The sequence below is a fragment of the Ochlerotatus camptorhynchus genome, unplaced genomic scaffold (genome assembly GCF_037179485.1).
Source record: "Ochlerotatus camptorhynchus isolate MF236.1 unplaced genomic scaffold, CSIRO-AGI_Acam_v1.1 ptg000443l, whole genome shotgun sequence".
NCBI lineage: Eukaryota > Metazoa > Arthropoda > Insecta > Diptera > Culicidae > Ochlerotatus > Ochlerotatus camptorhynchus.
The window spans coordinates 5,420,075-5,435,995 of NW_027040929.1; the positions used below are offsets into that span (position 1 = coordinate 5,420,075).

General features: G+C 39.2%; 1 protein-coding gene across 1 annotated transcript; it reads left to right on the forward strand.

Annotated features, from left to right (window-relative positions):
• The first annotated feature begins 434 nt into the window (after positions 1–434).
• On the forward strand, positions 435–7,052 carry Toll-6 (Toll-like receptor 6). The gene has a single exon (XM_065234841.1). It carries the CDS (start codon positions 1,689–1,691, stop codon positions 6,045–6,047), a length of 4,359 nt encoding a protein of 1,452 aa, XP_065090913.1. The 5' UTR covers positions 435–1,688; the 3' UTR covers positions 6,048–7,052.
• The last annotated feature ends 8,869 nt before the right edge of the window (positions 7,053–15,921 follow it).

Sequence of the window (15,921 nt, forward strand, 5' to 3'; positions counted from 1 at the left end):
CGTCGACGCAAATTCGTTCAATAATCCCATTTTCCGTTCCGATCATCCTACTCCCACCAAAAAAATGCCCCAAACACAAGACAGTCTCGCGCCGAAATCAATATTGACTCACTAGATTTTGGCTTCCCTCGTGCTGCAAACTTTTCCGATCCTTATCTTCCCCTGGTTCTAATTCATCCTCATCGCCAAGGGGTCAACCATCATCTTCGTCTACCCATTAGGTACATACTAAAGCCGCCGTACACTTTCCCTTTGAACGGGCGCACAAAGTTTACTCGCCGCAGTTCGATTTCTGTTTTTCTTGCATAATTAAACACGAATCCCTGCTTTTCATTATGTTCTCTTAGCCGAAGCAGCAGCAATTTACAATGATTGTGAACATAAATTTGAAAAACTTTTCTTCTCTTTCTCCCGACTTTTTTTTCGCAGAGTTGCACTCGTGTATGCAGTAATTAAAGTCGACAGCCAAGAGGACCCCCTGGCCAGGAGTAACACCAGTAGTAGCAGAAGCAGCAGCAGCAGCAGTACCAGCAGGATTCTCTTCGATGCAGTAAAAATTTTCGAAACAAAACGCGTTGGCTGCTACCTCCGGAGAAGGGCAAGTGAAAGAAGAAGAGAAACCGTCGCAGGATTAAACGGTTTTCGGGTGAAAACTAAAGGAAAAAAGTTGTGAGTGCGAGAACTGAAGCCGAACAGCACGAGAGAGAGAGGGAGAGTGCATGGAAGAGAGTTTTTAATTTCGAATTCGCTGTTGACGGTGATGGCAAGCAGAGGGACATAAAAAAAAGCTGTAGAACTATATCAGCATAAATGAAAATTAAGTGTAGTTTTGCGGCGGTGGTGAAGGAATCATAGTGGCATAATAAAGTGAAGTTCTCGGTCTGTTGGAAGGGAACCCCGCTAGCGAACGAAGTGTGTAGAAAAACGCAGAAACGATGCAACAAACACCGACGACCGGTTGAAGCGACACCACTACCAGTGAAAGTGTGTAGACTTTTGTGCTCGTACGGACGGTATCCTGTCGTGTTCGGCAGAGCTCGGGTGCCACCTATACAAGCGAGTAATGTTCGTGTTTGGCTTCGGCAGTGTGGAGAGACGGCACGATTAGCCAAGCTCATATATACAAGTGGGCTCCGATGGTGAACAGTTTAGTACAACTTTAGACGCTCGTGACGAAAGATGCTCGCTTATGATTCGTGCATGCGGGTGTACGAAAGTCACGATTTACTGTGACGAGCAACCGATGCGAGAAAAGAAGCTTTATTCAGTTTACGTACAGGACTCATAAAACGCGAGTGGAGTCAGTGAAAACAAGCATCCTATAAACCGAGTGACGTGAGAATCCAAGAACTGGTAGATACCGAAGTTGAATCGCGGCAGATTAAACAAGTGTCTAAAGTGGCAAACGAAGATAACAACAAAACACGAAACATTGGCGAAGATGAGAAATTGCATGACATAACGGCGCCTTCGACGTTCGCTGCTCGTATCGTGCTCTAGTTCTTTAATGTTTAATTTGTTCTCGCGAGTTTGTGTTTTGGCGCAGAGGAGAAGGAGGAAAGGCGCCTGAAAAATGAAGTGAATTTATCTTAAATGATTGAAGCGACCGATAGAAAAAGCGAAGAAGTGGTTCAATTTCCGAGCAGTAAAAAAAGTGACGGAACGTGAAGAAGTAGACGCAAGGGAAAATGAGTCTAATTACGCGAAAAAGTGAGCTGGTGGCGTTACCGGCCCTGCTTCTGGTTCTGCTGCTCTCGGTTCAGGTCAACTATAGCCTACAGTATGACTCGGCTGAGGCACGCTACTACCCGAGCAGTCCGGTGGAATCCAATCTGCGGTACGATGCTCCGGATGACTGCAAGTACCGTGTTACGCCCGACGACGAAGTGGACCTAATGTGTAATCTAAGAACTGTGAACAGTGAATTTGATAATACGAACTTTAGTGTGATACCTTCGGAGCATACGGCTTCTCTGACGGTGATTTGCAACGATGCAATTATGGCACGAAGTAAACTGCAGCCCAAATCGTTTGCCCATCTGATAAGGCTGAAAAGTCTTTCGTTGGAGCATTGCAAGATTGCCAAGTTTGGCAACGACGTTCTGGCGGGGCTGAGTGATTTGAGGAATTTTACCCTCCGGTCACACAACATCAACTGGCCGGAGCTGAATCTGGAGATCGAACCGGAGGTGTTTGCCCATTCGAAAATCTTGGAACTGCTGGATTTGAGCATGAACAACATTTGGTCGCTTCCGGATCATTTGTTCTGTTCGCTAAATGGGTTGAGATCATTGAACATCAGCTCCAACCGGCTGCAGGACGTGAATGATTTGGGCTTCCGAGAGAAGCCACTGGTGAAGGATGAGAGTGCAAACAGTACCACAGTCAGTTGCAACTTGGACCTAGAAGATTTGGATGTATCCAAGAATCACTTTGTCCTGCTACCAGCCAGTGGATTTGGAATGTTGAAACGATTGAAGCTACTCAAAATCCACGACAACGAGATTTCCATGGTTGGCGACAAAGCTCTAAATGGGTTGAAGGAGTTGCAAATATTGGATCTGAGCTCAAATAAAATCGTTGCTCTACCAACGGATCTGTTCAAAGATCCAGCACAATCCATCCAGGAGATCTACCTGCAAAACAATTCCATCAGTGTGCTGGCCCCAGGGCTATTCTCCAAACTGGAACAACTGCAAGCATTGGACCTGTCCATGAATCAGCTGACCTCAGCTTGGGTCAATCGGGAAACATTCTCCGGTCTGATTCGGCTTGTTCTGCTAAATCTTTCGAACAACAAAATCACCAAGCTAGAATCGGAGATCTTTTCGGATTTATATACTCTTCAAATCCTTAACCTACGACACAACCAGCTGGAAATTATCGCTGCTGATACTTTCTCCCCCATGAACAACCTCCACACACTGCTGCTATCCCATAACAAAATCAAATATCTTGATGCATACTCCCTCAATGGACTGTACGCCCTGTCCCTGCTGTCGTTGGACAACAACGTCATGACCGGCGTCCATCCGGAAGCTTTCCGCAACTGCAGCACCCTAGAAGACCTCAATCTCAATGGCAACGAACTCACCCAAGTTCCGTTGGCCCTCAAGGATATGCGTCTTCTTCGGACCGTTGACCTGGGCGAGAACTCCATCACCGTTATCGAAGAACCCGGCTTCCGTGGAATGAACAATCTCTATGGTCTACGTCTAATAAGCAACCAAATCGAAAACATCACCCGTAAGGCGTTCAAAGACCTACCCAGTCTGCAAATCCTGAATCTGGCTCGAAATAAAATCAAAAACATAGAGTCGGGTGCCTTTGAACCGCCCTTCAACGTTCAAGCCATCCGCCTGGATGGCAACCTTCTAACCGACGTCGAAGGCCTTTTCACCAAAATGCCCAACCTGGTGTGGCTTAACATCTCCAGCAACCGGTTGGAAAGCTTTGACTACTCGCAAATCCCAACGCACCTGCAGTGGCTGGATCTGCACAAGAACGACCTCACCGAGCTGGGCAATCGTAATGGGATGGATAATCAGCTGTCCCTGCAAACCCTCGATGCCAGTTTCAATCGGATTACGAAAGTTACCCCTTCTTCCATTCCAAACAGTATCGAGTTTTTGTTTCTGAACGATAATCAGATTATGCACGTGGAGCCGCACTGTTTCATCCACAAAACGAACCTAACTCGGGTGGATTTATATGCCAACCAGCTGACCGGACTGGACATCAAGGCGCTTCGGTTGCAACCGGTGCCGGACGATAAGCAGCTTCCAGAGTTTTACATCGGTGGGAATCCGTTTGTGTGTGATTGTAACATTGATTGGTTGCAGAAGATTAACCACCTTACCTCGCGACAATATCCCACGATTAACGATATCGAAACGGTGTACTGCAAGTTGATGTACAATCGTGAGCGGGCGTTCATTCCGTTGATTGAAGCCGAACCGAAGCATTTTTTGTGCAGTTACAATACGCACTGTTTTGCCCTGTGCCATTGTTGTGAGTTTGACGCGTGTGATTGTGAAATGACTTGCCCGAACAAGTGCCAGTGCTATTACGATAACAGTTGGTCGACGAATGTGGTGGACTGCTCGGCCGCGGGTTACACGGACATTCCGAACAATATCCCGATGGATACGACCGAGGTGTATTTGGATGGGAACAATTTGGTGGAACTTTCCGGGCACAGTTTTATCGGGAGGAAGAATCTGAAAGTGCTGTACGCGAATCATTCCAATATCGAGATAATTTACAATACGACGTTCATTGGACTGAGACGAATAGCGATTTTGCATTTGGAGCATAATAATATCCAGAAGTTGTATGGGAATGAGTTTAGTGCGTTGGAGAGTTTGAGGGAGTTGTACCTGGAGGGGAACAAGATTTCGTACATAGAAGATCATACGTTTTCGGAGCTGAGAAAGTTGGAAGTGTTACGGTTGAATGGGAACCGGATTTCGAGCTTTGAGGTGTGGCAGTTGGCATCGAACTCGTATTTGGTGGAGATTTCACTGGCGAACAATATGTGGACCTGCGATTGCACCTTCCTGAACAAGCTGAGAATCTATTTGCAATCCAATGTGGAGAAGGTGATCGATTCGGGTGAAATCAGTTGCGTCTATAATAATCTAACGAGCATTCTGAAGGAGAAGGATGGGACCAAGTGTACATTCCGTGGTGAGGGCATGAGTTCGATTGTCCACACGCAGGAAATCGAGGACATGCTACCGCTGCTGTTGGTGGCGACATGCGCTTTTGTTGGATTCTTCGGATTGATCTTCGGCATGTTCTGCTATCGAAAAGAGTTGAAGGTTTGGGCTCACAGCAGTTGTTTCGGATCGCTGTGCTACAAATCCGGAACATTCGTCAACGAGTTCGATAAGGATCGTCTGTATGATGCGTACATCATCAATTCCCTTCAGGATGAGCACTTTGTTAACCAGATCCTTGCTTCAACCCTGGAAAATGACATTGGCTTCCGTTTGTGCTTGCACTACCGAGATTTCAACATCAACACCTACATCGCCGACACTATCATAGAAGCGGTGGAAAGTTCAAAACGTGCCATTCTAGTCCTATCGAAGAACTTCCTGTACAACGAATGGACCCGATTCGAGTTCAAGGGTGCCATCCACGAGGTCCTTAAGAGACGCCGAAAGCTAATCATCATCCTGTACGGGGATCTCCCGCAGCGGGATTTGGATGCCGACATGAGGCTCTACCTGAAGACAAACACCTGCATCGAGTGGGACGATAAAAAGTTCTGGCAGAAGCTCCGAATTGCACTGCCCCACGTGAAGAAGAGCAACTGTCTGAACAAGCGGTCGGCGATCAATATCTACGCCACAGCCAACGAGTACAATACCGCCACGACTGGGCGAGGAGGAGGAGGAGCAGGAGGAGCAGCAGTAGCAGCAGCATTAGGGCGGGGTGGTACGCTTCCGGCTCCGGGCCATGGGCGGCTCGAGAGTCACAGCTACGCCACCATTGGAGGCAACTGCCCGAGAAACTGTGATAATTATGATACGGTTAGTAATTGTAAATATAACACTACGCAGCACGAGAGGCGGCTGAACGACTTCAGCCGGAAGGTGACAGCGGAGAGACAGCACGAGTATGCAGTTCCTTCCAACTGTCTACTGGACACGACGCACGAGACGTACAACACCAGCTGCGAGCGGATCGCAGGGGAAACGTTCGAGTGCACCTCCAGCAGCAAATACTCGACGTCGTCGCGGGGCTCGAGCGAGTGTTCGCACTCGCCACCCATAGCCAACGGGGGTGCCCCGAACATCCTGTCGACGACCTTTATGGGCAAGGCCGAACCCTTAGGCGGCTACAACAATACCAGTGCTTCGAATAATTTGAATAGTAATAGTAGTTACAACAATAGCAGTAGGAAACCGAACAATTGCGTTGGCGGCGTCGGTTGCAATGACAGTAGCAGTAGTAGCAAAGGTGATAAGCCCAACACGCTTGGGCACGACAAGAACAATTTCAATGATAGAAGACTGCCACAGGCCATGTGGGCATAACGATTACTTAAATACAGGTTAGTTAATTATTTTTATCGTTAAAGAGATGATGAAAAGCCAACAGATTTAAGAAGAAGAAGAAGTAGAAGAAATCTCCTGCACCACGCGCGCACTGTAAACAGTCAACTCACAGATTATACAAAGATTATATTCAATAGCATAGGCAGTCTCACACTCACTCTCACACACTTACCCTGTAGTCGTCGGTCAGTTTTAAGGGCAATATCGCTAGACTAAGGCTCTCTATTGGAATGCGTTCCGGACGGTAGTCGTTGGGAATGGTTTGGCTGTCTTCTGGGATGGGAATGGTTTGGTGCATTTGGTCACCTGGGCGAATGGGTCATGCTCAGAAGTATTCATCGAAGTTCTCGCTCGATTTTTTGGAAAATTACCTACATTGGAAGGTAATCGCAAGAGCTAAACACCATTTCTTTTTAATGGAGTCCTTGTGAGTTGCTTGATGCATGATGAGCATTCAACTTTGCACTTCTATTCCTGGTATAACTAGTCACTTGGAGCTCCTCAAGTTACTGTGATGTGCTACTATGCTGACAATAACATGGGAAATACACTCAGTTATTTTCTCGTGTGAAAAAACCCGTTGTTAAAACCTACCAAAATTTTCATTTTTCACATGCTTAATTTTTTTTAAAAATTTAGATGTTGATGCCAATCCTACACACTTAGAAAAATTCATGTAAATTTAGGTGCTCTGAGACTGACATATACGAGCGTCAATTTTGACATAAAATTGAGTCCTAATAGACGCGAAATTCAGCTCAATCAAACGTTCTTTTCGTCGAGTAACGAACTTTTCAGTCTCGGAGCACTTAATTTTACAGTACATGTATGTTTACTAAACTGATGCAAAATTTGACTTTTTCGCTCCACAGTGCTTAAATGGTTTCAAATCGGGTCGTGATTAGCCTCCAAAAGTTACAACTCATTTGGTTAGAAACAGACTTCGCACAAACCATTTGAAGTTTACATGTAAATTACTATGGGAAATCTCAACTTTTTGTTCATTGCCTTCTTGTCTTTTTCCATATTGAGCTGCAAATAAGCTCGATAGCGATTCTTATAGAAAATTTAGCAGCTACAACTTTGCTGAAGATTGTTTCTATGTAAAACCAGACAGGAAAAAGTTATTAATTATTTAAGAGATTGGTAAACTTATGACATGATCAAGCAGCTGCTCTGTAGGCAACACTGAATTTTGCAGTGTGACATAGTAGCCATAATTTTTTGTGTCCTATTCAACGCCCCAGAAACACCAATGTTGCCTGCTGAGCAGTTGATTGAGCATGATCATAGGACATCAGTGCATTGAACCATTGATAACTTTCGATCCTTGTATTTAATCAAAAAGTGGTCTTCAGCAAAGTTGTAGCTGGGAAAATATCCTACAAGCAAAATTGAAAGCTTTTAAAGCAGACCGATATGGTGAATTATTAGATAGACATGAACAAAAATCTTGGTTTTACCATAGTAATTCCCATACAAACTTCAAATGGCTTGTGCCATCTCAGTTTCTCACCAAATGGGTTCAAATTTTGAGAGGTTAGTCAGGATCCGAATTGGAATCGTTTAAGTATTGTGGAGCGAAAATTTCAAATTTTGCATCACTCTAATGTTTACGTCTCATCCTTTACGTCAAAGATGAATTCCGTCACGTGTAAAATTACGTATTTCTAAGTGTGTAGTATTAGGATGCTGGGTTCATTGCCAAATTTTTAAAAATTTCTGTATCTTCAATGTTGTGATTTTTCCATTTGATAATTTATGACTAAAACGGATAATTTGAATTGAATTAGTTTGATAAAATGTATCATTTTCGAGAAATCGTTAAAAACGACTGTGCTGGTGCAAACGACGTAAAAAAACCCGTTTAAAAAAGTCTTCAGTGTAGTGGTGTTTAGATTTCTACTGATAACCGGTTTTTTTTTTTCGAGGAGCCTTTGAAAGCCATTTTGGCGTTTTAAGGGATGTTCATAGGGAAAATTTTGAAGTTTACAAGAACTTTTAGCAGATTTTCAGGTCATTTTATTGCCTTTGGGTTTTTTGATCTATTTGTTGATTTAATTTAGAGATGATTTTGGAGGTTTAAGTCAATTTTGGAAATATGGCTGGTTATTTGGTTATTTTAAGCCACTTTGGTCAATAATACTTGTATCGACGGAATATTGGCTTTGGCCTTACTTGAGATGTTATTGGAGATTGTTTAATCCATTTTAGCATTTTCTAACTGATTTGGTGCAAAAAAATATATTTTGGCGTTCTCATGAAAAATTCATTTAGAAATTTTATTTGGTGTGGTTGACACAGTCAGATGATTTTGTTGTTAAAATGCTGCGATGCCGATGTTAATGACATTTTGACAATTAAAATTAAAGTTTTGTATATTTATGGCATTATTTTTTTTTTTTTCAAAACCAACTTAACAAATTGTTGTTAAGCGGTTTTTAGCTTTTAAGGACATTTTGATGTTTTGAATTTTTTTTAGCGATATAAGACCATTTGAATGACAGATTAGGCGTTTTCACAGAAATTCAGTGGTTGAAATACATTTGGAGAGGTTACATGCCATTTTGTAGTTTTATCGGCATAAAAATAATGTTGGCATCAAGACACTTTCAAGGGCATTTAGGCATTTTTAGGGTGTTTTATCGTTTGTATGATGAATAAGGTGTATTTAGAGGATTATGAAAATGTATAATGTTTTCCGAGACTTTGACTTAAGTCCAATTTTGTTTGATATTGACGTATTTAATGACATTAATACCATTTCGAATTAATACATCGATTCTGGCATTTTGTTGAATCAATATAATAAATAATATTTGTTTCATAAGTATTGGCATTTTTGTTTTTTTTATTTAAACGCTCTAGAGCAGTTCCACGCCAAATGATGAATTGGAAAAACTTGACCTTCGCCGATTTACATAAAACTTTACACAACTGTTTTTTATGACCAATGATTCACTTTTTTGCTAAAATTCGGTCATTTTGGATCTTGTAAAATATTCAAAATGACACCATTGAAACTAAAAAAAATAGTTGGAAATGGTGAGAAAAAGTTATAGAAAAAATTATTTCATAATTTGGACGGCCGTTTTAGCGGTTTTGGTGATTTTGACGTTTAAATATGGTTGTGGTGTTTAAGACTGTTTCGATCATTTAATCTTTCCAAAGCTTTTTAGAAGTTGTTAAAGCTATATTGGAATATTAAGGCTGTTTTTGGCAATTGAAATTAAAGCATTGTATTTTTAAGGCATTATTCATTATTTATTTATTTTCAATACCAACTTAACAAATTGTTGTTAAGTGGTTTTAAGCTTTCAAGGACATTTTGATGTTTTGTATTTTCATAACTTTGTTAAAATATTTTGGTTGATTTGAAACCTTATTAGCGATATAAGGCCATTTGAATGACAGATTTGGCGTTTTCACAGAAATTCAGTGGTTGAAATCCATTTGGGAAAGTTACAGGCCATTTTGTAGTTTTATCGGCATAAAAATTATGTTGGCATCCAGACACTTTCAAGGGCATTTAGGCATTTTTAGGGTGTTTTATCGTTTGTATGGTGAATAAGGTGTATTTAGAGGATTGTAAAATTTTTTAATGTTTTCCGAGATTTTAAGTCCATATTTGTTTGATTTTGACGTATTTATTGACGTTAATACCATTTTGAATTAGTACATCGATTCTGGCTTTTTGTTGCATCAATATTTTAAATAATATTTGTTTCATAAGAATTGGCATTTTTGTGATTTCAATGCTATATTAATACGCTCTAGAGCAGTTCCACGCCAAATTATGAATCGGAAAAACTCGACCTTCTCCGATTTGCATAAAAATTTGCACAATTATAATTTGGACGGCCGTTTTAGCGGTTTTGGTGATTTTGACGTTTAATAATGGCTGTGGTGTTTAAGCCTGTTTCGGTCATTTAATCTTTCCAAAGCTTTTTAAAAGTTGTTAAAGCTATATTGGAATATTAAGGCTGTTCTAGTCATTTTAGTTATATTTGACTTGTAACATTTTGAAAATTTAATGACAATTTGGGCATTTTTACAGACAATTTTGTATTTTAAACCATTGGGATAGTAAACAAATAACAAAATTTTCAAATTGCTTTGAAATCGTCCACAGGAATTTATGAAACATCAAAGTCCTCTGAATACGGCAAATTTCAAATTGCCTTGAATGCACCGAAATCGTAAGAATATGTCAAAATGATCTTTGCCTCAATGTCAGTATTGCCTAACTATCTTTAGCAGTTGCCGATTAGATTTCCAAATGGACTTAAACGTAACGGGTCGGGAGTTGTTTTAAGGAGAAGGTAAATCACGGCCTTCACTTAAGCGCCAGGTAACACTAGGTTACCGTGAAGGAGCAAGTTCTCAGAATCCGAATATCGTTCTGGCTAGAAACCTCACAGTAGGTTTATCAAATTTCAATACAATTTCAATAATTCAGACTAAACTCTACAGCAAACTTACACCTAGTAATTAATTCAAGAAACTAGTGTTCAAAATTTTAACTTCCAATAACTTCAACTCCATACGATCAAAAATACCGTTAGTTGGGCGTCAAACGTGGGGCAAACCATCATAGGAAACCTCTCTTACCGATGACTTTAGTCTTTTCTCTGTTGGTCATTCCATTCGTTTGTTGGGTTCTGTGCAAATATTGCCGCCATTTGTAGGAATTTTGATAAACCTGCCCTGAGTGCTCTAGCCGGAGCAGGATTCGGATTCTGAGACCTTGCTGAGACCTTCATGGTAACCTAGTGTTACCTGGCGCTTAAATGAAGACCGTGATTTTCCTTCTCCTTAAAACAACTCCCGATCCGTTACGTTTAAGTCCATTCGGAAGTTTAATCGGCATTTGCTAAAGCTAGTTAGGCAATGCTAACATTGAGACAAAGATAATTTTGACATATTCTTACGATTTCGGCGCCTTGCCTTGACAATTTTGAATTTGGCATAATTAGAGGATTTTAATGTTTCATCAGTTCCTGTGGACGATTTCAAAGCAATTTGAAAATTTTGTTATGAGTTTATTTTTGACGTTTAATTGAAGTTAGCTTTGTGATAAAGTGACTATAACACAAACAAAATGTTGAACTAGGTTTTGGTTACTCAAAGAATAAGCTTCGAAGCTTTTACAGAACATTTTGAGTTTTCAAGCCAATTTGGCCATAGAACTTATAAACTTGAAAGACCGTTAGTGTTGTACTGTGAATTGAATGTTAACATCTGGTCTGTGTTGGGAAAATATAAAAACATCAAATCTCTCCAACGCTCAAGATCACGCTTGATTTTTGTAATCAAAGATCAACAAGCAAACAACTGTGCTATTGCAAGCTGTGATATCGCAGCCCGGAATATCAAGCTAACAAAACTCACCAACTGCAAATCTCACCAAACTGTGGTGAGATTGAGTTTTATGATTTTTGCTTTACACCCGAATGCAACCGAAACTTCCATAAAGGCTTGCAGCAGTCCCTTCGCGTCTGCCATCAGTGAAGATTAAAAAGAGATAGCAAACTATACTTTCTCTTTCTAAGAAAACGATGTGCAACGGAATCATTTTTGTGTCGAGTCAACTTTCAGCTTGAGTTTTGCACGTTGTGAATAGTCTCGCAATATCAAAGGTGCTTGTAAAATCAATATCAAGCATGATATTTTGTTCCAATATCACGCGTGATATTGCGAGCGCATGAGTGCGGAAAAATATCAATTGATTTCTGATTTTGCCAACACATGTTATAGGAACAATTGGTATTTTAGAGTCCGTTTTGGCGATGGTTTTGGCCATCTTGCCCAATTTATAAATGATTTTGGTGTTTTTCAATGCATTTATAGCGGCATTCTTTTAGACCATTTCGTAATTTTTAACCAGAAAGTGATAACGGTCAATCTAGCCTTAGAATTAAGTATCTTTCAAAGCCATTTTGAGGTGAAGTTAACGTTTCTTAATAATGATAAAATTGTTTTGGCATATTTAAGTCAATTTCGACGTTTCAAAGACAGTTTTTGAGCAATTTTGTTAATTTGGGATGATTTTTTTTTTAATATTTCAACGTTGGAATGGTTTTGGCATCTTTGCAAAAAAATAATCATTTTTAAGCCAGTTTTGTTTTAGAATAAGGTCACTTTCAAAGACATGTCAAGGTCAAATTTACATTTTCAAATTATATTAAGACCATTTTTAGAATATTTGCGTCTATTTGTGTCCGTTTTGGTATTTCAAGGATAGTTTAAAGGCTATTTTGTTATTTTTGGATGCTTTCTATGCGAAGTTTTAAAATATTTTTACGTCGGAATGGTTTTTGGCGTCTTTGCAGAAAATGCATCATTTTTAAGCCAATTTAGCCATATAATTATTTCACTTTAAAAGCCATTTTATGGTGAAATCAACGTTTTTAAATTATATTAAGACCATGTTGACAATTTTAAGTAGAATTTGGCTTTTTATAAGTATTAAGACCGATGCATCACTGAAGCTGCAGCTGGACAATACATTGGATTATCGACTGGAGACTAGGAGAGAATGTGTTCTATCTTTTTAGATAGTAACATTTTACTTCATCAGTTGTAATGAATTTGACTCGCCCTTCTCAAACAAACCATTCCGTGGAAAACCTAACTTGAATTGCGAATGTCATTGACTTTTGAATGGTTTTGGCGTCTTTGCAGAAAATAAATCATTTTTAAGCAAATTTGGTTTTACAATTAGGTCCCTTCCAAAGACGTGTTAATGCAAAATTTACATTATCAAATTATATTAAAGCATTTTCGGAATATTTGCGTCTATTTGTGTACGTTTCGGTTTTTCAAAGACAGTTTCAAGGCTATTTTGTAATTTTTGGATGCTTTTTATGCGAAATTTTTAAATATTTTTACGTTGAAATGGCTTTGTCATCTTTGCATAAAATTAATATTTGTTAAGCCAATTAAGCCTTATGTTTAGATCACTTTCAAATTCTTTTATGGTGAAATTAACGTTTTTAAATTATGTTAAGACCATGTTGACAATTTTAAATAGAAGTTGGTTTTTTCTAAGCATTCAGGCCCTGCAGTTGCAGCTGGAAAAGGCATTGGATTGTCAACCAGAGAATAGGAGAGAATGTTTTCTATCTTTTTAGATAGTAACATTTTACCTCATACAAAAAGACGTAACTCTTTGAAAAAAAAAACTATCTTTAAAACATAGTACCACCGACAAACCGACATGAATGATCATACAAAGTATCATCAAATTTCTGATCAAAGCACAAAACTGACATCTGCCGTTGTGTTCGCGAAAAATGTGTATCCTAGCCACGAACACATATACTAAATGTTTGAGTTGGTTCGTGTCTAATCTATTCCGGGCGACTTATTTTTATCTAGATAACAAATTTCTATGGTGGATGGGATCGCTGCACATTTGAATCCGCCGTTATGGATTCTCGATCAAGAGTTAAGTTTTAGTTTCATGTCGGTTTGTCGGTGATAGTACCACCAAACATAAAACAGCAGTAAGGACATCTCGTGGACTTCTCGCGGAAAACAAGCTTGCTCGTTGATTTGCAAACAATGTTCCATGCAAGAAAAACCGAATATATAGAATCGTCAAAGTGATGTGAAACGATAACATTCAAACCAATCGTTAAATGCGCAGACGTCTGTTTTTCTGTGATTTTACTTCACCTGTTGTAATCCATTTGACTAGCCCTTCTCAAAAAAACCAATCCATGGAAAGCCTAACATGGATTGTGAATGTCGTTATTCGTTTTGTTGGAAGACATTTTTGGAATGAGATTCTCTTATTCCCATGGGTTTTGCGTAGGTGTATTTGCTAACGGCCCCGCTCAGCCCCTTTTGGCCCTTCATACAGTAGTCTATTGAACTCAGTACTATAACATTTTTTTCTGTTAAGTGGAAACACATGGGTAGATGGTAAAAATTCTTATGAGTAAATTTTGGTCAAATCCCATTTTTAAATTTAGGTTTTTAACACATCATTGTAGATCAATGTTATGAATTTTAAAGTGCTTTGAAAGCTTTATAAAACTCAACATGATACATGGGACAATCATTTTTTTTTTATTGAGAAATTCAGCGTTTAAATTTACTTGCTCATTGAACTTTGTTACTATCACGACCATTTCAGTGTTATTTACGGCCAATTTGGTGTTCTTAGATGGATATGGCACGTTACCTGCCTTCAAGATAGATGAATTAAAACAAAACCCCTTCAGGGTATATTTAACCATAGCTGTAGCAAAATTTTGATATTGATTGGCGAGTTTATGGCGATTTTAACCTTTGCACATCCAAGGTTTTCCCCCTACAACATTAGAAATCGCTCCCAATTCGCGATTTATTGAGTGATTTCCCCGAAGCAGCTCTCAATCGATCAGAATTTGCTTCTTGTTTTCGCATATTTGTTTCTGAATTTTCTAAATATATAACAGCAGGGCTGTCATCTGATCACTCAATGTGCGCAATGTACTGGTTTTCTGAAATAAACCAAGTGAGAATCGAGCAAACACAAAGTTTGCTTGCCTTCCACCCTGCGCAAGTGAAAAGCAGCGGAGAAGAGAAGACAGACACACACCCAGAAATAACGAAAGCTCAATGTGTAGCCATCGCTCCGACGGGTCCGACGCAAAGAGCGCCACTCAGTGTAGGGTTGCAAATGGGAAACCCAGAAAAAAAGACAAAATTCTTCTTCGTTATGCTCTTCTTCATCTCCTATGCATGCAGTCGTGGTAAGCTAAGTCTGCAAATAACTCAAAGACACATTAGCGCTTGTTGTATTATATTCGCTCCCTGCGCCGCACAGTGTGTACCGCTCATTGTGTGAATCGCTTTCTCACAGATTAGTTGGAAAAGAGTGTGCCAAGTAAATGGGAGAACCACACACTCTTTGTCGAGTGTTGTGAGATGCATACACAAATTTGCTTTGCTAATACTCTGAGGTGCTTTCCAGCTCTGAATAACAGTATTGTTTGATTTAAAATTTGACAGCAACAAATTAAATATTTCATATAATTCCACTTAATTATTTAAGTGGAATTAAATGGAAGATAACTTTCTATGCTGTTGAATACATACAATTAACATCCCAATTTCATAACTTCATATCGTTTATATAAAAAAATATTTACCCAAGAAGTCCACACCTTTTTCAAAACATAAATAACGATGCAATTTCAGATCTATTGGAAGCTGTTTCATAAAGATCGGTCAAGAAATGATTATTCGATTGCAATATCTATTTTTAAGATGAAAAAGCATGAGAACGCAAAGGTTAAAGGTGTCATTTGAAAATATTTGACGTTTTTACAGAAAATCATAAGGCATTTTGTCACTCTCAACACCATATTGTTGTTTCACTCTGAATATGAAGTTTTTAGATCAAATGGGCACGTTCCTTACCTCCTAGATATAAGGAATATAATAATATGCACCATTTAACACATGTTTTATCAATGATATAGCATGTTTTGAAATATAAAGGCATAAACATTTAATTAAGATGAACGAATAGATGATTAAAACCTTGAAGAATTCCTTGAAAATCGTTTAGAGTGTGCATGTAAGAATTACCTTAAAATCATCTTTAGGTTCTTTCTGGTATTCTCTTGAAATTTTCTTCATGACACTCCAGAAATTATTTCAGAACACTTCAGAAATTTACTCCAATAAAACCGGGAAATTCACACGGAAATTGTCCGAATACATATAAGTTCCACAGTAAAATATGTTTCTTTTAAAGCTGTTGAATTCTCTATAGAATTTCCTTCAAACTCAACCTAACACCGCAGTCAAATTTTACTCATGATTATCTTGTAGTTTTCCTCTAATTTTTTCAACG

Coding starts and splice junctions, on each gene's coding strand:
- Toll-6 (XM_065234841.1), top strand. CDS start 1,689: ATGAGTCTAATTACGCGAAAAAGTGAGCTGGTGGCGTTACCGGCCCTG.